At 37.7% G+C, this 26,327-nt stretch overlaps 1 protein-coding gene across 2 annotated transcripts in view; it reads left to right on the top strand.

The window, feature by feature from the left end:
• LOC136872705 (uncharacterized) overlaps window positions 1-26,327 on the top strand; it is a 98,523-nt gene that overhangs the window by 27,495 nt on the left and 44,701 nt on the right. For both annotated transcript variants that reach the window (XM_067146529.2, XM_067146530.2), the window contains exons 3-4: window positions 9,229-9,397; window positions 10,220-10,408. In XM_067146529.2, the coding sequence (XP_067002630.1) occupies window positions 9,229-9,397; window positions 10,220-10,408 (358 nt within the window). The remainder of the gene's footprint in view (window positions 1-9,228; window positions 9,398-10,219; window positions 10,409-26,327) is intronic.

The raw sequence follows: 26,327 nt of genomic DNA, 5'->3' as shown, positions 1-26,327 counted from the left end.
GTGAAGGTCATTTCAGCTTCAAGGAAGAGAACACTTTTTTTTTTTTTTTTTTTTTTTTTTACAAGTATGAGGTCACTGCTTATCTTTCTTCTGGTATTCAGACAGGAAGCAGCCTTGTCTAACTGGAGTCTGAAGTATTCTCCCACATTATGAATCATTGCCATTATAAGATATCCAGTCTGAGAAACATGTTATGTCATTCCTGAATCATGCATCCCAGAGTTCAGCAGAAAATAGTTTTCCAGTACTAGAAGTGACTTTGGACTTTAATCCCCAAAACATTCATCATTCGCAATCATACCTCTGTTTCTCTTCCTGACCTTTTTCCCAATTTATTGGGGTCGGTACTTGGTGTGGATTTGGTCCAGGTTTTCGGCCAGATGCCCTTTATTGATGCCTACCTTATGTTGGGGGAGATAATCACTCTTGCATGCTTCTGTGGTGGTTGATAGTGTGGTGTGTTTTATGTAGATGAATATAAGCGTATTAAGATGAATCCAAACACCCACTGCCACGAGCCAGAGAAATTAACCATACACAGTTAAAAATCCCTGGTCTGGTGGGAGTCGGACTTGCAACCCATTCCTGTTTAGAAATATTTTGATATACATATTAAGATATTTGGTTAAACTTGATCTCTATAAATAATAATAATAATAATAATAATAATAATAATAATAATGATTTATTTATTTTATTATTTTATATTTTATGGCATTCATTGGACCACTCTAGTCAATTATACAAAGGATTTGTCTATTTCCTTTGGGCCGATGACTTAGATGTTAGGCCCCTTTAAACAAAAAGCATCATCATCAGGCATATCTATTTCCTATCAGCCCAATCTTCATTCTGAGAGGTAATGCCTTCCTTTCTTCAATTGAAAACTCCTTGCCATTAGACCTCTTGTTGATCTTGGTCTTCAGCCTGGTGTGTATGTACGTCTTGAGGTATCTTAATTTTGTTTGTTTTGTTTTTATGATCATCTATTATTTGTAGGTTTTTAATATCATCCTTAATTTCCATAATCCATTTAATCTTAGCCTTGCTATTCAAATATTCTTCTGCTAATTCTGGTGTCAGGTGTTCTGATAAGATGTTCAAAGAATTATATACTTTTTTTTCGTAATTGTGCTCAATACCGATTCAGTTTCCTTATGAACTGGTTTATTTGATGCTATTCTCCAATGTCCATTAACTTCATATTAAAAATTTTTGAAAAAAATTATATGGCCTCAGCTACCATGTGCAAACATTTGTAATTCAATGCCTTTGGCTGCTTGCTCATCAGTTTCGATGTTCCGTTTTACTCTGGGCTTACCTAGATGGCAGAGTAAACCAAATCTCTGTTGGGCATCTGTGGCTGAGTTTAATGAATTTTGTTGTGTGAACACCAAATGTGTTACCACAGATCTTTCTGATGCTGACATTGTACGACATCGTTTGTTGAATGGACTTATTCCGCCCTTCAAAAATCCGACTACCTTTGGTGGGTTTCAACTCCACCATCTTGAGATACAGAGGCTGACACACTACCACTGATCCACAGAGGGAACCATAATAATAATAATAATAATAATAATAATAATAATAATAATAATAATAATAATATAATATGATTCCTGAATCATGCATCCCAGAGTTCAGCAGAAAATAGTTTTCTAGTACTAGAAGTGACTTTGGACTTTAATCCCCAAAACATTCATCATTCGCAATCATACCTCTGTTTCTCTTCCTGACCTTTTTCCCAATTTATTGGGGTCGGTACTTGGTGTATATTATTATTATTATTATTATTATTATTATTATTATTATTATTATTTTACATCCTGCTTATTTATTTATTCATTATAGAACATCGCAACTTGGAAGCATAAAACAGGGGTAAGCAATATAAAGTATGATATTAATCAAACAGTAAAACTTTGCATTATGCTACGTTGGCCCAGTCCTGCGCTGCTTGCAAAACTACGTCCATACCATACATTAATCTTCCTGAGTGCAGGTTACAGGAGCCAAAGGACATTGAATAAGATGGCTCATAGTCTATGTTTTGCCACATGCACATAGCGCAGTATTTTTGCAAATTTCATCTACATCCTGATCAGTTTAGGGTTTCCCTTGTTTTTCAGGTTTTCCAATCGTACTTGTGACATGGAGGAAACTGTTCTTCCGGTAGTAACTATGTAGACCAAGCGCTCCAAACTTCTGCTTTTTCTAAAAACTTTCATTGAGAATGAGTATTTGGGAAGAAACTCCTTCAACATGTGGCATATCCATAGAGGGTGCTTTACATTTGTTATGGCCGTACTTTTCTCCTGACACAAGAGCAAGAAAAGAAACACAGGATAAGATGAACACAATGGCACATCAGTGTGGAAAATGGTGAGCAACAGAAAGAGGACACAAGGATAAACATGAAAACACAAAAGGACGAGGACAATCTTGACATCTTCATACATCGCCATATTCAAATAGGCTCTTTCCTCATTAATCCCAGTTCTTTCACATCCATCTCTTCTGAACACCTGACGAGCTTGTTACTGCTTCCCAGCTTCATTAGGAAGGTGGGCATCGACACTTGTTGAGGGGCCATCTTAACAGATCTTCATGCGGGAAGTGTGGTATAAAAAGAAAGGTGCAGAGAATTACAGGTAGAAACACATGGCACCTACTATATTTATCGTAATTTGAAGACAGCGTTATGTATGTGTGTGAAGATATGCAGTTTGTCCTAGTCCTTTTGTGTTTTCATGTTTTTCCTTGTCCTCCTTCTGCTGCTCCCTCTTCCCACACTGACCCCTGCCATCGTGTTTGTCGTATTGCGTGTTCCTTTTCTCGTTCTCTCTCTGTGTGACTTGATTTAACTCTTATTTGTCCCTTTTCAATACTTACATTATCCCATTGGGATCCTTTTCTCCTTTTGTGTTTATTTTTCACTACCTGTATTTATTTTTGTCATTTCTTTTAATGTAGCCACCTATCCTCTAATATCATTTAGACTTTCACGGCCTGTGTAGCTATTCACGAGTAATATTTTGGGGTTAAGCCGTGTAATAAACTATATAAACACATTCGGCAATTGCTGATCATGCTATAATACCCGGTCATGATGTCATGTTCCACGGAGTGGATGTTCATGCCCATATAAAACAATATCACCCCAGAATCATCGGGAAGGTGGTTGAAATACATAAATGCCCAGATCATTTCAACCACGATAAAGGCTACAACCTTAGTGAATCATGGCTACCTATTATCAGAACCATCAGAAAGTGATGCTTTACTGCTGCCGTTTGTTTTCCCTAGCATGGGGCTAAAATGGCGGCCCTGTTAGGGCACCATCTTAAGTTCTTTGTTACTTTCTCTTAGTAACCATTGATGCATCGTGTTTCTGTTTTCTCCTGATGGAGAAAGGTAAGGTACCTTTTGAAACGTGCACTGAGTGCCTTTATATAGTTTATTACATGGCATAATCCCATAGTATTACATTGTGAATACGTATCTTCTTATCTTACGCTTCCTACATGAAGACTGAAAATCTATCAAGATAGCCCTTCAGTGAGTATTCTGCCCACCCTCCTCATAAGCTGAGACGAGCGGAAACAAGCTCGTCTGAGATTTAGAAGAGATGGATGTGGAAGCACTGGTATTGATGAGAACAGAGCCTAACTATTTGAAGATGGCAGTGTGTAGAGATGTGGAGATTGTCCTAGTCTTTTTTGTGTTTTCATGTTTGTGCTTGTCCTCTTTCTGTTGCTCCCTCTTCCTACATGACCTTACATTGTGTTCATCATAGTATGTATTCCTTTTCCCTTCTCTCTCTCTCTCTCTCTGGCATGATTTGACGCTGGTTTGTTTCTTTACAATAGAATGGAGATCAAGTATTTCATCTCTCTCCTTCCAGTTCTGTTTAGCTTCACTTACCAAGGAAGGGAACTTCTAGATGTCATACTCCTTGCTGTGAATTACAGTTTGTTATTTGCCCAGGTAAAAGAGTTTGTTTTGTTTTTGCTTTGATTGATTCTTTTTTTCCTTCATATGATTTGTCGGTCGGTCACCATACTGGACTGTTGGTTTGGCCGTCTTCTCATATGACCGAGGTTGGTGGATAGAATCCCAGTCAGTTGACTTTGAAGAGTGCTTAAATATGAGTGAGCCATGTCGCTAGAATTACTGGCATGTTAAATAATGTCTTTCCAGGGCATAATTCTAGTACTAGGGCAATTCTGAAAACTGATGGCATTCAACGGATGTTAAACATACAGAATTATTATTCTGTCTCTAATACAACCCTTTGGTATTGTTACTTCCTATTTGCACCAGCAGTAGTTTATTTTCATGTCTGTTGCTTCCACCTTTCTGCCCAGGACCTGCTGTTATCTTCAGTCACCTTCCAAGGACTTAGCCTGGGAGAATGTAGAGCTGACCATGATGTGCTACCTGAGTCTATATTTCTTGCACTCGCTTGTTCCCAGCTCCTTTCCTTCATCATCCCCATTCAAACTCACTTAATCAACTGTCCTCTTCAAAGCCTGACCTGTATCTTATCATTTCGTATTGACAGGAGTTACCAAAGAGTAGTTGAAACGTTGACATATGTAAAATGTCAACACGGCCTAACATCCCAGAGAAAGATCAAAGCTTGTTAGGCTTTGATTACTCAGATAACAGGAAACAAACATATCGGTACTGTAATCTCATGAAGGACAATACACAACAAAGAACTGGTGTTGTCACATGTATTCTTAGACATTCTTCTCTCTCTCTCTCTCTCCCTCTCTCTCTCTCTCTCTCAAGAGGGTAAACTCTTCTTTTAGCAGCTTTCCTGAGGAATTATTTCAATTATGGAATTATTGTCTGAACAGCTAGTCACAATCTTAACCCATTAATTCCAGATTTTTTGTGTGTGTGTGTGTGTGTATATTTCTTTTCTATAAGACCCTAATAAGAATTGTATGGCCTCAGCTACGCGCAAGCATTTAAATTTGATGTCATCTGGCTGCTTGCTCGTCAATTTCAACGTTCCGTTTTACACTAAGCCTACTAGATTGCACAGTAAACCAAATCTTTCTTGGGTGCCTATGGCTGAGCTTTTAATGAATTTTGTTGGGTGAACACCAAATGTGTTACCAGAGATCTTTTACACACTACATCTTAGACATGGTTGATTGATTTTTTTTTTTCCACCCTAAAAGATCCAACTACCTCTGCTGGGTTTGAACCCACTATTTTGAGATCCAGCCTGCACTCTACCACTTGATCCACAGAGAAAGCTTCTATTAGACCTGATGATACTATTTATATTTGACATTCAGACTTTCGGTTTGGAAATGTTTGCGCATGCCATTTGTCATACCTAGACGCTAGGATTCTGGCTTTTTGATGACTTTCATTTTTTTTTTCTTGACCTATTTACAGTATACTGATAATTTGTATACTATGCCAGAGTTAAATAACGACCTGTACAAGAGAAGTAGCCATGATTAATGCAATGTATAATTATGAAATTATGATTTTCTAGAATGATAAAGATGAGATGACTGCATAAAATTAATGTGGTGTTTCGTTTGGACATAAAGTACATTGGGTCTTGAATATTACTGTGTACGAGAAGTGACATAGAAAGGACATTACCTCCATAAATGCTTGTAGGCTCGGTGTATCATTAGGGTACCAAATGTGTCACAATATGAACACCAACGAGTATAGAATGTAATGAAACAATTAATACACAGTCTTACTTTATATTTGGAGCTCTAGTTTGTTACAATTGATTTGCAGTTACTAGGACCATATTTTCTTCCTTTGTTTTCTTCCGTGTGTTCCATGAGGTGATCACTGCGATCAAATCTCATGAATGCTGAGGTGCAGCTATTTGAACATGTCGGTGAGAGAGACTGTCATCCCACTGCCTGGGGAACACCTAGTATATTCTCAAATAATCATTCATCACTTCTCTAGAAATCCAGTACAGGGTCTTTTGTCTGTTGGCTTTGTTGTACCATGTACAGGTATTCTGCTAGACTATGTAGAACATCCGCATAATCCAACACCAGTACCAGTTTTTACCCCAGACTCCGATGTAATAAGTTCTCATTTTGAATCATCTGATCAGTACCACCTGTAAACGAGTTGTACTTCATAATTAGTTTAGGTGTCGAAACCATAAAACGCTGCTTTTTTTCTTTTCCCTCTCTGTTATCCACGATTTTTCGTGAGGTGGTGGAAGGCGAGTTGTACCTGTACTTAGTGGGGATATTGGTTGATGTGAGCCACTGTTTCCTTTGTAGTTAACTCCATTTGGCAGTCTGATTTCAGTATTTACTTGTAACTGCCAGGATGTCAGATTTTCAACCATTCTGTAATCAGAAAAATTCCTCGAAATATTGTTTTAAAACTACAATATGTAGAGCTGAATATAACTACTCTCCTTCAGTTCCACCTTGAAGCTCTCATCCACGTCAATATATTATTCTGGAGGCTCATTAAAATTGCCAACATCACCTTTGATGTCCTTATATTGTCAAGCACTTAGCCAGCGAGGAACCTTACCTAATAATACAAAAAGAAAAATCCGTTATACAGGGTCACTAAGTACAAACACCTAGGGCTGCCATATGGCAATTACCTGAATAAAACACACTTTGACTAATAATGGCTCAAATTACTGCAGTTTTTTCACATAAGATGCAATGATATCCATAACAATAATTTGAAGCAGAAAGCTAAGAAGACTGTAATAAGTGCAAATAAATATACTTACGCAAAAGCCAGGCTGATTAGCTCCGGTAGTATAGCACTGATTTTCTGATTTCAAGTGGGCAGGTTCGATCCTGGCTGAGTTCAGCCTTGTATCTATAGATTTATCGGCATGTAAAAGAACTCCTGCGGGACCTCAGCATCTCCAAAAAATGCAGAAATAACATTATTATTTACCTAAATAAAACCAATATCCATTGTTTTGCATCTTGCCACAGAATTGAATGTTTGCCCATCAGCACACATTACAGTAAGATGGACCAAATGAAACTGACAATCATCCTGCATTTTTGACATGTTTGCACACAGAACAATAGCTTTTGTGCCATTCTAACAGTAGGTATATGTTGTGTAGGAATTATTAAAAACTTGTATCTGCTTAGTGACCATGGTCGTTAAGGCATCAATTCTACTCTGTATATGCTCCGACACTGTGGTTAGCTGTTTCAAGTCCTGTTAGTCGAAATAAATTTCACCATCAGAATGTTAACTGGCAGGGTAAGAGAGGTGGTGGTATGCAATTTTTAATCACTAGATCACATGCCAATAATCTCAATTCAGTTCAAAACCTCTCTGTAGTGTTCATATGGAGTGAAGGCATATGACTCTGTTGGTGATTTGTCTGTTGTATGGGGACGTTAAGCCTTGAGTAGCCATTGATGTTTTGGCTATGTGCCAACAGCTTCACCCTCACATCATCATCATCACTCATCCAGATGTGCAGGTCGCCCATGGGTGTTACATAGAAATCCTACACCAGGCCAGCCGGACATGTCCTCGGATACTCCCAGCACTAAGAGCCATACAATAAAAAAAAAAATTAAAACTAGTCATTTATAATTGCCATACGACAGCCATAGGTATTGATGGGTTATCAGAGGTTCATATCCATAGTGAAGTGACTTATTCCAAATCTTTTCACATAATCTTATACTGAAAGTAAAATATTAGTAAAAAATCTAACCTGGAGGAAAAATTAATGTGCTTTTGATAATGTAGTAGGCTGTGTGCCAAAAAGCAGTACTGAAAATTGATATTGAACTTAGGAAAAATAAACACGACTCATATTATTATTTAAAGTTTTCATTATTTTTCACTAATGTTCTTTATTTAAAAAATGTTCAAAACGTGTTCCATGATGTTCCAATCAGTACTCATAACATTTGCATAGATTCTGAAGTATGTACGTAAATTATGGTTTCTGCAAGGTGCAAAAAGCGCTATGATGTTTTCTTGCAATTCCACAGTTGTTGGCAGTTTCTCCTGTAAAATGGACTTCTTTAACACAACGCATACATACACTTCAGGTTGTGGAAGGACGGGTGAATGCAACAGATAAGGAAAAATCTGTTACCCGGGAAATTGTCCCTTCACCAAAATGTTCCAGTGGAAAAGTGAACAAGTTTCTCGCTTTGTCGCAGGTGGGTCCATCTTGTTGGAACCATTGAGTATGATGTGCATTGTTTTGTGCATAACAAACTCTTTGCAGATCCCTCAGAAATCAATATATTAAAATTGCCTGGAAACAGCTTTGGCAAATCCATCTGTTCGTTCTACTGGACCAATTTGCTTCATTTTTGTTTTATTCTCTCTGGAATTACCTGCCAGTGAATCATGAGATATTGATAGGTCTCCAAGTTCACCCAGATTTGAGTAATAATAAATTCAAATCATTAAATGATAACTCCAATAATTGCAGGCGAAGGCTTTGCCTAGCCCGCAATACATTCTGTACTTAGCGAGTTTCTAAGTGACTAACACTTTCATTAATATTTTCATATGTGTCATTGCATGCAGCCAGCCATGTTTGATTCCTACCTGTGAAGACAGAGTGTATACACTTCCCCTGATGATGGAAGAATAGTATTCTCTGCTAGATGGGCCTACTCTTTGATTCTCTGACCTTCCTCAACTTCTGAATGAACTCAACAGATGGCAGAACATTCCTAATAACTTACATGCTGTTAAGAGAAAACAATCTACTGTACGTATGCACAAATGAGAAGGTATCAAGTCGACTAGCCTTCTGTATGCCATTAATAAAGTGCAACAACAAACTCTTTAAAAAAAAAGTGGGTAGTCTACTTACCCGAACCAGTATTCAGCCACTTCCAATTGTTTGTTGCTCTATCTCCAGGAAGATCATTTGAAAATGTTAAGATCCAGATATGGCCGAATGAAGTTTAATATTTATTCACTCTGGATGAAGGTAAACATGGCTAAATAAATGCACTGAAGAATTGCTGTCAGATGTAGGTCATTATTCAGATCACTGAGTTAATGTATGACGTTACTTCCAAGCAAGGAGCTTCAGAATTTTCTGTAATTTTTAGGAAAGGCTTTGTCTTCCAATTTAATGTTGAATGAAAATATGTATGTGTTGATTTTCCAATTTGGTATCATTACAACTCCATTTAGAACTGACATTTCTAAAACTAATATCGCTTATTGAATTTTATCCTACAGGATGGATAGGATTGGTGCTTATATTGTATTTCTGTGTAAATGCGGGTTATGGTGGCACACGATTGGGTGCCTGTTGGGCTATTCTGGAAGAGCGATATCCTGAACACAGGGATCCAGTGAGAAATCCATATGCCACAATTGCTTATAGAGCATTTGGCAGAAAGACCAGGTATGATTACTATTTCATTTCAATTTCTATGTTCAATACCGAATGAGACTGCTTAATTTATTATTTGAGTGCTTCTTATTTAAAAAAGGAAATTAAGTACCTATGCAGTAAATTTGTTCATGTTTTTAAAAGATTTGATTTATATGATTGTTACATTGTGAGTCCATAATTTGGGAATGCCTTGTGAAATTTGTGTTGCACTTCATTATAATGATTCTTTGTCATCACCCCAACTATCGGTGTGACAGGCCATTGCAGGCTGGCACATTCATGTATGTTGCCGCTAGTTGGCACTTAAAAAATCACTTGGCCTGATACTAGTCATGAATAAGGTGAAAAAGATTATTGTTAAATTTCTATCCCTCGGATATGTTATGTTTTAATTAAAAGAGAAAGAAATTCATATTCAGCCGTATTGGTTAACTAATCTTAAATAAAAGTTAGTATTCAGACAGCCAGTCAGTACTATTTATTACATATTTATACATGTTTCGTTCTGTTTTAAGAGCTTCTTCAGTTGTAATGAATGAACTGTGTCAATGCACATGTTAATTAACATTGAATTATTTATGATGTTGATACAAAAATCTAACCCACTGAATCAGGACAAAGCACACATGAATAAGAAGGTGTAATAAATAGTATTGATTGGCTGTTTCGTTTTGTTTTATTTTCGATATTTTATTTCTCTAGTGGTAGTGTGTATTAGACGTTGAACCAAGGACCTAGAGGTTAGGCCCCTTAAAACAAATAATAATCATCATCATCATCACCCTGTAGTAGTTGTCATATAGTCTATATTTTTATCTTGTATTCTTGTAGCTTGGTTGTGTCAGGATGTATCCAGTTCACATTGTTCGGTGCAGGCACTGTGTACCTCCTTCTTGCCTCGCAGATAATCCAAGAACTTCTTGAAGATTTTGTTCCAAACATCAGCTTTTGTATTTGGTTTTTGGTTATTGCATTGGTGGTTTGCCCAGCAATGTGGTTAGGTTCACCCAAGGATTTCAGGTATTGTATTATAATAATTTTCATATTATAATGACTGCATAAATATTAATTAATAAATGGTTACTATAATTGAGTCAGTTATAGGCAAGCCATATTTTAAATAGAGGCAAGAATTCAGAAAAGTTAAACTTAATCAGTGCCGGTATAATGGCTGTAATATTGTGGCGGGTTGTCAGGGTTCAGAAAACTAAAATGGCTACACTGAGAGGTACTATGGACTAAATTTATTAAACTTCTATTTACAGTTATTTGCAAGTTTACTCGTGTTCCAGTTTTCCACTTCACACAGCTGGTACTCATAAACATGGTTTAACACTCACATTGTTACCCAAAGAGTATTGTTATTCACATTAGAATTAACCTTTTTATTAACTGTTTTGAGCACTTTTTAAAAAAATATTGTACCGTATTCTTTTCCTACATGCGCAATTATACCCATCAGTTGTATTATTCTGGTTTATATAACTTGCATTTTATTCTCTAGATATTTCATTTCTTAATAATTGTGATTGTGTATGTTTTATCTTACCCCAAGTGCGGCATTATTTGTTATAACTGACACGGCATAAGCCCAAAAGCCTATACAGTATCATGTCTATAAGTACGGGCCGTGGAAGCATTAATGGCAACATAACTGTATTAGTTCAGATTTTATAATGCGAATTTTATTCTGAATGCAAGGATGGGTTAGTGTGATTCTGTTCTAGCGTATTGTGTATCAGCTGATCGTTCTCGTTAACCACTTGGCGTCACTGCTCCAACTTCTGGTGAACTGTCAAGTCGAATATGAAGGGCCTGCTGATGCGCTCAGAGCTGCTTTCCTTCTAGTGTTGAGTCAGTGTGACTCAACCCTGAGGGGTGTCAGGTGATTTGGACACATCATAGGGAGTTGTTTTCCATCTCAAACGCAATCAGACCATTCCATCTGACAAGAAGATTCCCCCTTTCCATTCACATCAAGTGTTGAATGTTACAAAAATTTGCTTAGTTGTACACTGCTATTTCATTTATTCATCAAGAAACTTTAAGATCCCTTTATCTTGGGAAAATTTTCCAAGTGGTATTTTAGGAATAACACATCTTTTACATCAAGAGATGTCAAATAATGACAGTGAAGGAAAAACCAAAGACTCTTTAGACGTTTAGACCTTTTATCCTTTCAAGGACAGGTTGTTTTTAATAAGAGTGGTTAATGTGTTTTACTTATTTAACCTGTGTTTTTATGCATATTTTAACTGTCAGTCAAGATCACGGAAGATGTCCCGACTAATTTTAAAACCAACTAATGTTATTTTAATTTAAGAAAAATCTTAAGATTTTAAAGTGGTGGAAAGGTGGAACTTCTCAAACGCACAAGTTGGAATTTGTTATATATGATAATTCCACCATGGACCGAGCTCGATAGCTGCAGTCGCTTAAGTGCGGCCAGTATCCAGTATTCGGGGGAGAGTGGGTTCGAACCCCACTGTCGGCAGCCCTGAAGATGGTTTTCCGTGGTTTCCCATTTTCACACCAAGCAAATGCTGGGGCTGTACCTTAATTAAGGCCACGGCCGCTTCCTTCCCATTCCTAGCCCTTTCCTGTCCCATCGTCGCCATAAGACCTATCTGTGTCGGTGCGACGTAAAGCAACATGCAAAAAAAAAAAAATCCACCATGGACCAAGATGAAATTCATTACTTGTAATAAGTCATATGTTCCGAGCTGTCAGTGGAGAGATGCTGTGGAATAATATTAGTAGGTGAATAAGCTTGAGTGGAGCTTCTAAAATTAGGAAAGATCATAATATGAAAATAAAGTTGGAATTCAAGAGGACAAATTTTGGCAAATATTCATTTATAGGACGAGGTGTAAGGGATTGGAATCATTTATTAAGGGAAATGTTCGATAAATTTCAAAGTTCTTTGAAAATATTTAAGAAAAGACTAGGTAAACATTTGATAGGGAATCTGCCACTTGGGCAATGGCCCTAAAAGCAGTTAGTTGATTGATTGATTGATTGATTGATTCACTCATTCATTCATTCATTCATTCATTCATTCATTGATTCTTTCTATTTAAGCCTAAAACAATCTATTCAATGCAGAGAAATATATCTTCATTCAAGTTTTATGTTTAAAACAACATTATTTTCAGAGAAAAGAATTACAGATAGATTGAAGAATGTTAACTTAAAAATACATTAAACTGTCCTATTGTTTTAATTTGTGTATGCTGAAGTGCATGCATTATGTTATATTCATGGAACCAATCTATATTACCTCCTAACGCATAACTTCATTTTGCAGACAACAGTCAACTTCGTTGCTGTCTTCATAAGTACATGCAAAATTTAACTTAGATGTTTCATTGCTGCTTCAGTTAATAATTAGTAACCAGTGTTTTGATTTTATGCCTTAGAATACTATACATGTAGTTCATATCTCAATGTTTTCGTGGAAGTTTATATTTTCTCAGCAGAGAGTTTGACACATGGATAGGGTTATATAATAGTATGAAACATAATGAGCTCATTAGCCTAGAAAAAGAAGGAAGATTTTATGAAAAATAGAATACCATGTTTATTCGCCTATAACAACCTGGTTTTGTTTCTCCTTCTAATTTTCAACTTCAAAAATAGGGGACAGTATAGTGCGTAAAAATTTCACATAATGTTAGGTTGCCATGGTTTAAAAGCAGAAAAAGAAATGCCTAACATCTTTAAATCTACACACAATATAGTTATTTAAATCTACAGTATATTTCTGCAAAAAAGTTATATTAGCACAGTTTAACAGTTTTGTGTCAGCCCCATCTTGCATGACTGAGCACCCCGCCACAGCCACGCAACACAGCACGGAGTTCAAAGCTGCGCAGCGTTGCAATGTCCAAAGTCTTACAGCAAAGCGGTGAAATTCAATCACTTTGTTGGTATAATCTGATGTGAGCTGTTGGCACATTGATGTCCTTCTCAGCAAACTTAGTCCATTCCGGCACATGTTCTGAACAACCTCTACTTTTTTTTTTTAATCCGTCCCCTCTATATAAAGACATCGGGCAATTTCATGCACTTTAAAGTGCATCATTTCAGGATTTACAGCATTGCCATTGTCTCTTGGTTCTCTAACCCACTCCAGAACTGTTATGTTCACATTTTCATATTTTCCTCTCTACATCACAGATGGAATTAGATGTTTTCTTTACTCCCAATAATTTATCTTTCTGGTTATGCCAATAATGAATCATACTCGGCTGCACTTCGTATTTACAACTTGGCGTTCTCACTCCATTTTCTGCAGCATATTCTAACATATTCAACTCAAAGGTTGCCACATAGCGTGTTCTCTTGGTCATTTTCACTCCCGCTTGTGTATTAGACGCTTTCATAATTTCATACTACACACAGCCGTGCAGGGCGTGGAGCTCGGAAGCTGGAAGTGCATTGAGTAATCTAGGGTAAGGATGAGAGAGCAGCCAAGGCCAATGCACTGCTGGTGCAGAAGCGTGGGTTTATCATTAACTGAAATGTTGCACTGGAAAGATTTTTGCAACATTTTTTTTTTTTTTTTTCTTTTCAATTTCCCCCTTGATAATAGTAAAAACTTACGGGGGTGGGTGTGTTCGGTGTTATAGGCAAATAAATTCAGTAAATAAATAACATCAAGCTGCACTGAGAATTGACGGTAAAGTGAGTTCTTGTTTCATAGTACTTACAGTAGTCTGGCAAGGCTGTAATTCTTCACCTTTGTTTTTCATGGATCATTTACTGAAAGGTATAAAATGGCAGGAAGGGAATCTATTGGGTGGAAATGTAATAAAAAGTTTGGCTATGCTGACGACTTGTCTTAATGATAGACTATGCTAAAAGCCTGCAATCTAGTATATTGGGGAATTAAAAAGAGGTGCAGCGAGTATGATTGAAAATGAACATTTCCAAAACTAAAGTGATGTCAGTAGGGAAGAAATCTAATTGGATTGAATGTCAGATCAGAAGCTCAAAACTAGATCATTACTAAATGCAAATATCAACAACAAATTAAACTTAAACAGCAATCACAAAAGGCAAAGGGATATGTCAAATTCACCTTTAATAACCCGAGGATTTATGAGATCACCAACTTATTCAAGGAACACAACACCAAAGTAGCTTTCTCTACCAACAACATGAAACATAGGTTCTTTAATCACAATAAAGCTAATAAACTTAAGGATGACGAATTCCAGGAATCTGGCATTTATAAGCTAACATGTACTTAGTGTAAAAAAACTTACGTGGGACAATCAGGAAGGAACTTCTTAATTAGATATCAAGAACACGTCAATGCAGAAAAATACAGAAGATTCTCTGCCATGGGAACTCATATGAAAGAGACTAACTACAAATTCACTAATATCAGACAGGACCTTCAAATCATCTGTATGATCAATAAAGGAAATCTAATGAACAACCTGGAAAACATCCACATCGTTCTTGATAAATTAGAAAACGGTGAACAGAATCTTAACAAAAACAACGAGCAAAAAACATCTTATACGAGCATATCAGTAAATACTTGGAATGGGTAGACAGGAAACAGACGAGACAGACAAGAGATATAATCAAACACGACATCGCAGAAGCACAGCCTAATCTTCCTCCTCCCTCACATGATATATTAGATGATGACAGAACTCTACTTCCCTTCTCTCCAGAGTATTGCACGAACTGTCAGACTGTGTCACATCGCTACTACACTAGGTCGCGCTCAAAGACAGACCATCTGGACAGCGCAGAATAAACTTCTTTTCCAAATAAGAACGAGAGGCAAGATGTCCTGATCAGGTGACCGCCATTTTATAACAAAGGAGTCACCAAAGAACTTTTACCTAACAGTCAACACAGCAATTTTTTTCATTATAACCTAAGAGTATCACTTGTGCTTATTTTCCTAATGTTTTTTCATCTTAGTTTTTTTCTTTATACAGCTGAAGATGGCCACTAAGTGGTCGAAACATGTTCTGTAAGTGTTAATATATATTCAATTTTGCCTGAGGCATAAAATAAAGTATCGATTAGGTGGTTCTTTATATTAACTTCTTGATTATACTCATCGATACGGTCATGAAATGGACGACTTGTAATAAAATGATTGCATGACAGACTATCAGCTGAAACCAAAGAAACGAAAATTTATTCTCCTGGTCGATAACTGCCTTGCTAGTCCAGTAGTCCTCAATCTGCATTGCATAAAGCTTGTAGTTTTACCTCCAAACGTCACTTCAGTTTTACAATCTATGGACCAAGGACTTATAAAATTTATTAAAATGCAGTACAGGAATCTTGAAGTGATGAACATGTTACAAAAAATTTAGGAAGGTAAAGAAACAGGGTTTCAACATTCTTGATGCAGTGTTAAAAGATATCAGAAGCATGGGAAAATGTCATACAAAGGTCCATTGGCAATTGTTTTAAACATGCAGGTCTCAAAGATCTTTCTTCACCTTCCCACAGTGAGGGCAACATGTTTTCAGAAACAGCTGATAGTGCTTATTGTGATGAGGAGGAGGAGGAGGAGGAGAACATTCCTTTGGTGTGATTAGTGCAAGAACTTGGTCCATCTTTTGTCAACCTGTGAAACAGAGGACTTCGCTGAGGTAGACAACAATCTAGCCGTGCGCACCTCCGCGAGTGAAGAAGAAATTATAGCTGCCATCCAAAGTAAACACATGATTGACAAGAATGAAAACAAAGAAGAAGAACAGTTTTGTTTTGCTGTCACTTAACGAAGCTCTCAGTGCAGTGACAACTTAACAAAAATGTCTTGCTTTTAAAGAAGAGTTTAATACAAATGACAATGATGAGGAATTAAAATGAATGCAAAATGTGTATGCACGCCTGAAGTGCACAAAGCAAACAAAGATAACTGATTACCTTAAATATTACAGTATATTGTGGAATGCGTTACTACATTGTAATTCATAGTTACGGAAACTAAACAACACCCTTTGCTAAAATAATAATTGTACCAGAGGTACACCCGCTACGCCCTGCGCATTTAAATTAAGCACCTTGTAGAAATATAAACCTTGCAACAAGTAGTATAAGAAGATTGAACATTTCTCAACAGATGTCGCTACTATAAACTTATGTTGTGCCCTCTGCTGTGAAGATGAACTATTAAAATTCAAGAGTAATTTTGTATGTAGAGGTTTCCTGAACTGGAATGCTTAGCTTTGCTTTTATTATTATTATTATTTTTTTTTTTTTTGATGTGCATAAGTTATCAACACTTCTAGCTCTTCCTGCCAATTTTTGAACCAGGTTGTCTTTGTGATCGCTCCAGTCTAAGTATGTTTTCGTAAAGGAGGCGGGGGCCGCCTTATCCATCTTCGGGAGGTCCACCAGCTGAAGGTAATGGCAGATCCTGTTTAAAATCTGATAGTCTTTGAAAGCTAGCTCGAGGGGAAGGTTTCATATCTTTGGTAATGTAACTTTATTTTCTAAAATGTAAATTACAAACCTTAAATGTAAATTTCTATCAATCCGAAAGAACTTAACTGAAATCAGGGAATAGAGAGTGAGGTACCCTCTCATATTCCCTCTTAACTTGATCTTGAGGTGACTATGTTTTTGTAACCTTTAATATCTATCTTGTAATTTCTGCATCTTAAATATTTTTCTCCATCTAGTCACCTCCGTAGTATAGGCTTAGCCTCTGTAATGTCGGGCCATCAACCCAAATAGGATTGTATTTATTTAATGTAAAATTTAAGAAATGCAAGTGTTCGCCTCCTCACCGTTTTGGTTGTTGGGCCAGTAAATTTAACCTTTTGTTTTTACTGAAGGCCTTGTAGAATGTGTTACGTAAGTTTTGGGTATCTAAACAACATTGCGGTACAATTTTGTAACGTCGCCTAAGAAGTAACGCTAATGCAGACAAAAACTAACTATCAATAAAGTCCCAGTAAATGTATATTAATGTATATTAGTGCGCAGTGGAATGATAAGAGGGCCATCAGGACTGATGATTATAAGGGCAAATCAAGACATGTATGGTATATATAAATAAATATAAATATTTTTTTATTTTTGAACCAGCAGAAAGATACCAATATATACTCTAGCAAGAACAATTTGAAAGGGATTTTTTTTTTTTTTTAATAAATACCCCCTGTGGGTGGGGGACGCAGATGAAGAATACACCCACGGTAACCCCTGACTGTCTTAAGAGGCGACTAAAATGGGCCCAAGGGGCTCTGAACTTGGGAGTGTGGATTGGCGACCACGGGGCCCTTAGCTGAGTCTTGTCATTGCTTCCACTTACTTGTGCCAGGCTCCTCACTTTCGTCTATCCTGTCTGACCTCCCTTGGTCAACTCTTGTTCTTTTCTAACCCCGATGGTATTAGAGCTTTTGAGGCCTAGGGTGTCTTTCATTTTCACACCCTTCGTGGCCCTTGCCTTTCTTCGTCCGTTACTTCATCTTTCGAAGTGACAGGTCCCTTCTTTCTTCTTCTTTTCTCTCTCTCTTTACCCCTTGTGGGTGGGGGACGCAGAGGAATAATACACCCACGGTATCCCCTGCCCGTCGTGAGAGGCAACTAAAAGGGGCGACAAAGGGATGATTGAATTAGAACCATGAAACTACTTTTGATTCGTACCATCACGCGGGGAACACCCTGGGTTGCCTGTACTTGCGAGTAGTACCACTATATTAGGTACAAAATAGGTTTGTGATTAGTAGCAGCAAAGAGATTGGTCTGTGGGTTTCCAATACCGGTGCGTCATACCCATGTGAGCAACACCGCAGGTCTGGGCGTTGCCTGTGAGTTGTACCACTATGTTAAAAATTAAATAATTGATTAGTACCCACTATGTGAGGAACACCACGGGAATACCGGCACCCGTGACTAGTACACCTAGGTGAGGAACCTCATCGGTTTGCGTTGGCTATGAGTGGCGCCATTGTGTGAGAAACACCATAGGTCTGCTTTACCTGTACGAAGTACAATACTTGTGAGTAGTACCATCTTGTGTGGAACACTGTGAGTCTTTGCTACTTTTGATTAGTACCCCAACGTGACAAATACCATGGTTCTACTTTACTCGCGACATGTACCATTCTGTGGGGCCTTAGACACGGATTTTGGACCCCTTTAGACATCAAGCATCCTCGATTCAGGATTATGCTTTATAAGTGGTCCCTTGATCAGTAATACTATTATTTCTGATCTTTTTTGCGTGGATCCACTGTTTGTTTGTTTATTATTATTAATTTTTTTTTTTTGTTTTTTTTTGTTCATGTCCATCCATTCATTCTTCATGACATTTTCTTTGTTGCCATTTCATTTCGTACCATTAGGGGCCAATGACCTCGATGTTAGGCCCCTTTAAACTACAAGCATCATCATCTTTTTAATAAAAAGAAAGACCGTATAGTATGAAAAGGGAGTGTAGAAATAAATTAATATTTGGTAAGATTGAGAAAATGGAATGTACGAATAAATATAATTAAATTTAGATCATAACAATTAAAGAAGAATCAACTACAAATTGAAAAACTGTATAGAGAAAATGGAATATACAAATAGATTTTAATTAATACTTGGGAAGATGTTTTGAGTGTAGATGGTGAAAAAGGAAGTGTACAAATAGATACAAATAAATTTAGAGTAAAACAATTAAAGTAGATTAGACTGCAAATTAAAAGGCTGTATAGTGAGAATGGGTACAAATAGATATCAGTAAATTTAGGATATACATGAATTCTCAAAACGTGGCTGATAACCAACTTGAAGAAAGTTAATATTTTTTAAAGCTTGTAGGTGAATAATAAATCTTGCAAATATAATAATTAAACCTAACAGCGATGCTAAGGGTAAACATGTGCAAAATAAACGCAATGGTGGACAAATACGTGATATACACAAAAAGCATTATAAGCAATTCCAAGTACATATTCAGAAGAAATAGATTATAAGAAAATTCATTAACATAAAGATGTGAGACGTGATTTAAAAAAAAAAAAAAAAGTTGATCGAAGGGATCATAGCACATACTTAGAATTTATAATGATTGTAACAAGTTCCATAACAACATGAGTGTGCCTTAAAATGTGAAACATTAATAGCAAACTAGTTCCAAGGGATCATAGTACATGCTTAGGATTGTAGTGATAGTCACACATTCGATGAAAATACAAGTATGCATAAAAATATGAAATATGATGGGAAATCTTATACACGGTACAAAGCTAGTACAACCTATGGTATAAAGTGTCGGGATGGGAGAAATAGGATACCAAAAGAACACAACGCGAAGTGTACATGGTAAATGACCATCCAGTTGCATAATTGCAAGTTGACATGAATAAAGGTAAGTTCTCAGCAGAAGTATCTTGATTGTCGACAAAGTGTAGAGCACTCCCCCAACTCCTGCCAAGATGCCCGTAGAAAAGTAAAGTTAAATTTAAATTTAAATAGGAAGGTCTCCATATCTTCATATCTCTCACCTCAAGGTAGCAGCAGCGAAGTGATAGGCAGATAAAATCTCATGCCTCAACAAGGTCTTGTGGTATTTCTAGTTCTCGATTCCACCTGCCGAAATAGGCAGGGTGGCGAGAATATATAGACGGAGAGATTATTCTAGAAAGTGTATCGTGACAAACAGCTGAGCTGGTGACGTATGATGTCAGCACAGGAAACAGATGAGGATTAAATATGGCGACCAGACGAATATTAGCGGAAGGGAGTGAGGGATTAAACGTGAAAACATATGCAGGGTAGAGATGAAGAGGTAAGTTCACCAAAACTGTGAAGTCAGTATATATACAGTAGCACACCAAGTAGGATGGCACAAATGGGTACTGGTTACCCCTGTTAAACTCTATATTATTCTTTTATGTTAAAGATATCTGACTAGACAGCAGACCTAAAGTGTCGGACAAATGGTTCAGGGAGGTGAGAAAGGATCTCAGACAGGTGGGACTAAATTCGGAAGACATCTCAAACCGAACAAAGTTTAGGTCAGTGATCGACAGATTTCAGGGATTCCATGACGAACCAAAACTTAACCGTGGGTGGACGGACGAAAGAAGACAGGCTGCCAGAGAGAGGATGCTGAAGTTCTGGGCTGTGAGGAAGGCTTCCAGAAACATGTAATTGTTATCTAACGTGGTCTCTAATGGCCGTAAACGAATATATATATATATATATATATCTGACTGTTGAGTATTTAAGACAGTGAATATTGTTTGATTTTGTTAAATGTAGGTTGTGCTTTTGATAGGCCTGGAAAGTGCACATTTTTGAAAATAGTTTTCTAAGTCTAAATTGATAGAGCAATAATGCTCTTCCTGTTGATGTAAAAGAAATTGGGAGATCCGTTTCCTTGACTGTTGGTTGAAAGGAGCCGCAGTGATCATGTATAATTGGTAATTAGGGAGGTGCCAGCTCAAGCTTGCTAATTTGTTATTAGTTGATTGTTTCGATTTTCTAAAAGTTGTTACCTAGCTTATGAGCTTAACTTGTGAAGTCTAACTTTTGAAAAGAAACCAGAAAGATATAAGGAAGAAATGTAGCTCAAATTTTCAAGTTTTAAATTAATCTTCTGACTTCTATATCCACCCATTCATGCCCGCACCTTCTTTCACCTCTGTGATCCACACAATCCCCGGAACAATAATAATCGTATGGCCTCAGCTGCCATGTGCAGACATTTGAATTTGACACCATGTGGCTGTCTGTTCATCAGTTTCGATGTTCCGTTATACTCTAGGACTACTTGATGGCAGACAGAGTAAACCGAATCTCCCTTGAGCATCTGTGGTTGAGATTTAGTTCATTTTGTTGGATAAATGCCATTTGTGTCGCCAGAGATCTTTTACATGCTGACATTGTACGACATGGAGTGTCGAATGGACTTTTTTCCGCCCTTTAAAAATCCGACTAAGTCTGCTGGGTTTGACCTGCTATCTTGGGATCCGCAGGCTGACACTATACCATTGATCCACAGAGGCAGTCTCTCTTATACTGCATTATGTTTTCACAACCTCATTGTTACTCATTATCCTGTTGGGAATCTTTTTCTCCTTTTGTGTTTGTCCTCCTTTCTTGATCTTTTACCACCTATATTTATTTTTATCTTATGTTTCTTTCCTTTTCTTGTATTTATCCAGCTTTCTTCTTATCTTCCACCACCTGTATCAAGACTTAAAAATGTGAATGTTGATCCCGATGAAGCTGGAAAGCAGAAACGAGCCTGTCAGGTTCTGAGAAATGATTAATGTGAACACAACTGAGATTGATGAGGAGAGACCCTATTGTTCAAAGATGGCAGTGTATGAAGATGTGGAAAATGTCCTTGTGATTTTGTTTTTTCATGCTTGTCCTTGTTTCCTCTTACTGTTGCTCCCCTTTCCCACACTGACCTGCCACTTTGTTTATCCTATTATGTGTTCCTTTTCTTGTTTCTCACTCTATACATATGCCATGGACTGTGGCCCATGCATAAATATGGCCTTACCTGTCATTGTATTAATTCTATTAAATTAATTAATTAATTAAATAAATAAATAAAAGAAATAGCCTTGTAAATCCCCTATGGGCTATGGCCTCATGCAATGCTGGGATAATGCTTAGTTTAACAGGTGCACAGCTTCTGAGGAGCATTATTATATAGATTACTAGCTGATGTACCCATGCTTCGCTACGGAATTCTACATTTTATACAGAATTGTAGGTTAGGTAGAGTACACGTTGTGAGCAAAACTGTATTAAATTGCATAGTTCTTAACGTTACCTTGGAAAATCGACAGAGAAATCACCAAACATCTTTTCTCATATGAAGACTGCGTTAGAGAATTTTCAATGTAATGGTAGGCCCGCTTGCCTACCATCAGTCACAATCAGGTTGGGGAATTGCATTATAATGGCAGACACTCACTCTCCACCTGCCTTTTTACATCCTCAGAAAGAATGTCTTTGTGGTTTTCCCAACTGAAATGAACATAGGCCATTACTATGACGTCAATAGGAATGGCGCAAGTAAAAGCAATGATTTCACATGAAATACTCGATCAAATGAAAAACCACACATTTTCTCACTGTTAATGAACAGTACTACGCTGCTGATCTAACAGTCCAAAGTTCCAGGGCTGGAATGACCAAGCCACAGACAGCCGTGATCTGTGAACACCCTTGGTCTTTTTTTGGGTGGTTGAATAGTGGAGAGTGCCAGGCAAAAAACTATGTCCTCCTACTAATCTGTTTCCTAGGAGTACCCGATGAATCGGAAAATCTCAATTCACTACACTGGCAGTGGAGAAATCTACCTGACTTGGAGGCAATTTCTTCCTCTAAGACAGAGGAGAAACCCCCTCTTCACTGCTAATTTTGAATAAAATGAATGTAGAATTGAATAAAAATGAATAGGAAGAAGCTCTTTTAACACTAGGTTTACAGCAGCGGTCAAAATGACCGTTTTCAGTTTTGTTTTCTCTGTCACTCTCGTTATACGGCTAGAACATACAAAACCTTTGGTGGCTTTTATTGATATTAAGTGTACTTTTCGGCATATAGCTTCAAAAACCCGTAACTCCTTTCTAGTTAACGCTATGAGGTCATATACTTACTTTTACCGGACGGTCATTTTGACCGGTATTGCAGTAGCTACCCGATCAGACTTTTGTGGCATTCATTTAGAACGGGATATCATTTTAACAAGCCGTTACAGTGTACTTTATTACCGTAGTATCGAATAGAACTTATTGTTGTGCTGCAATGGGACAGCTATTGGCTCCTTTCAAACAATGATACAAGTACACTGACAGGAAAGTATAGTCAGTATTTGTTCAGTAATGAAAGGTGTGCAATCGTAACGAGCAATCAATTGCCGTGTTCACTCATTACAAACATTCAAACTAGATTTCCAGATTGTTTGTAATTACACCGAAGAAACATATTTTCGCGTAGTCTGCAAATAGATGCCGAAATTCTGAAGCATAAGCATATACTTTCCCCATCACAATCCAGCGATGAATCTTTGACTGATTTACACCTCGATAATTGCGAAGACGTGTGTAACTTGACACACAGAAATAGAATTTCCATGTGAACATGAAATCACACAGCATCCTTCGACCTGAAATGTTAAGGAACTACCCGCCAAATGGCGACGTACGCACACTAGCAAAGCAGCTGATGACAAAGGTAAGCCTATTTGAAGTTAGTTATTTTGTATTTACGTAATTCTGTGTACAGTGTAAGTAAGTATTGTATTATATTTTGCAGGTGAAGGAAACACTAAGGAAGATAAAATACTAGCAAGGAGCACGATATCAACACATGACGGTCGGCGAGGAAGAAGTCGCTTTGGTTGGAACAGTGCGGACTCTTGTTGATCTACAAAGCCTGCCAGGTCGTCGAGGACAGTAAAATATACTGAGGGAAGTCCGAGGTCCCACAGGACATGCAAAACGCCACATTGAAGGAACTTGTGCCGCTACAGCTTGTCATCTTTTTATTGACGAATCCAAACTGCACCACATCGAATGATATACTGCGGTTGGAGCCCGCGAAGTTCTGAACAATCCTGAACGGACACTTTATTTGGAAGAATTGGACGCTGTCATTGACATTTTATATGCACGCGGAACTTATGAAGCTGGCACGAACATTCTCGATCTGTGGTCACAGAAGCGGGGGTCCTGGAATTTTCTCCCAAACTATGGCACAAAACCGTTTCCCGAATATCATGAGGTTTCTTTGATTCGAAGAAAACTCTACCAGCAGGGATCACCTGAAAATTGATAGATTGGCGCTTATATCTGTTGTGTGGGACAAATTTATATTTAATTTTACTATTTGCGTCAGACCAAGTGAGATCATTACCGTGGATGAACAACTCTTTCCATCGAAAGCTAGATGCCATTTATGCAGTATATGGCCAATAAACCAGAAAAGTTTGGTATGAAATTTTAGTTGGCTGTCGATGTGGAATCCAATTACTGTATGTTGTAAACGGTTTTCCCTATCTTGGAAAAGATGAAACGCGACCCACCGATCGGACCCTAAGTGAACACGTATTATTGTGTCTTGCTGAGTTTTTCATCAATCAGGGAAGAAGTGTGCAATGGGAACAAGACAATTGAAAGGTATGCAATCTGTAGAAAACTGGCCTGTGGTTAAGTTCACTTCAAAGGTGACCAAGCAGAGTGTGTGTGTACAGTGCGACAAATAAGTTGAAAAGTAGAAAGTGACATTCATGCAGATATGTATATAATGTAAGCTAAAATGTGTAAGAACATTCTGCCTTACTAGTGTACTTATTTGTTTATTTACTTATTCATAATAGTGTTTACAAATCAGCCATGATATTAATTAAATTATGGTCTATGATGTTTTTATACTCAATTCGAACCTTTTTCCGGCACCAATATCCTCAAGAAACGAATACGTGCCACTATCGGTCAAAATGACCGCTTCGGTAAAAGTAGGTAGAAAGAGTGTTTGGTAATCCTAGTGTTAACACATTCACGCCCATATCAGAGTTATTGCCTATAGCGCGTGACCATGCTATGGACTGTATCCGAGTTAGCCCGGATAAGCGCATCCTTGATTTGGAGCCGTTCCTATGCAGCTGAAATCTATTTTGGTCACAAATATGTACGAGACAGATGAAGGTAATACCCTTATGAATGCTTCTACTCACCAAAAACCACATGGCCACGGCGATTTTCCCTCCCAATGCACTTTTTGTTTTGTTTTATTTTGTTTCTGAAGGTAGCCTAGCGCTGGCCCAACTAGCTGCGTAGTTGGTTTGTGATTGCACAAGTGTGTGTATAATGGCGATCTGAAGTGTAACCATGGGGTGTAGGGACAATGTAAATGATGCAAGTGGTGCAAATTTACAAAGCACAGTTTTTCAGCTGCTTGAAAATTATCTTGGCCAGGGGTATACAGTCTATATGGACAATTATTACAACAGCGTTGGACTCGCGGAACAATTACGGGAACAGAACACTGCCGTATGTGGAACAATACGGTCAAATAGGGGTGTACCAAAAGATCTAAAGGAACACCAGGCAATTCTCAAACAGGGGGGGAAATGACTTTCAGGTGGGACGAGGATGTATTGCCTGTTTCTTGGAGGGACAAGAAGGTTATTACTATGGTAACTACCATCCATTCGGCAGAAATGGTTAAAACAAACAAATCTGGAAAAATACAAATGAAACCAGAGTCGGTGACCGACTATAATCAACACATGCATGGTGTTGATACTGCAGACCAGTACTTCGCACTCTATCTTTTCATGAGGAAAACCATAAAGTGGCCAAAAAGGTTTGTTTTATTTACTATACTGCTCACTTTTTAATGCATTTTGGCTCTTCCAGAACTCAAATCCTCAAATCAAAAACATTTCTGAATTTCATGCAGACAGTAGTTAGTAACATGCTCCAGGAAAAAAGTGAACCCGGCATACAAGTACAGTCACCTCTCTCTGACATCTCAGCTCCATCCACTTCATCGGCTCCAAGTCAACGTCCCGCGATTTTGCCGCCAAAAGAACACCAGCTAAGGATCCACCATTTAGGTTAGATGGGAAGAGAAAAGAACCATCAAATACAGTCAAGTTCCCCTCAAGAAGGTGCAAAGTGTGGTTCAAAAATAAAATTGTTAGTGAAACACGCTATGTTTGTGGAAAGTGTGATGTTCCCATTCACCCAGGACAGTGTGACATTATCTACCACACCCTACAGAGATACTAGAGGAATTCATTGAGGTATGTGGAAAATTTTGTTTCCATATCTTATTTAGTTTAGAACTTATTGTGAAACGAATTAGTTGTTGTTTGCTCTGCCACTAACAGCTGGAATAGCTTGGCCAGCCCTTTAAATAGCCATCTCAGATTATGGGCATGAATATGTTAAGAAACGGCTCTTGGAATGTATCTAAATTGTAA

This window comes from Anabrus simplex, chromosome 4 (genome assembly GCF_040414725.1).
Source record: "Anabrus simplex isolate iqAnaSimp1 chromosome 4, ASM4041472v1, whole genome shotgun sequence".
Classification (NCBI taxonomy): Eukaryota; Metazoa; Arthropoda; class Insecta; order Orthoptera; family Tettigoniidae; genus Anabrus; species Anabrus simplex.
The sequence above is the reverse complement of the archived record's forward strand: the minus strand, read 5'-3'. Positions and strand labels throughout refer to the sequence as shown.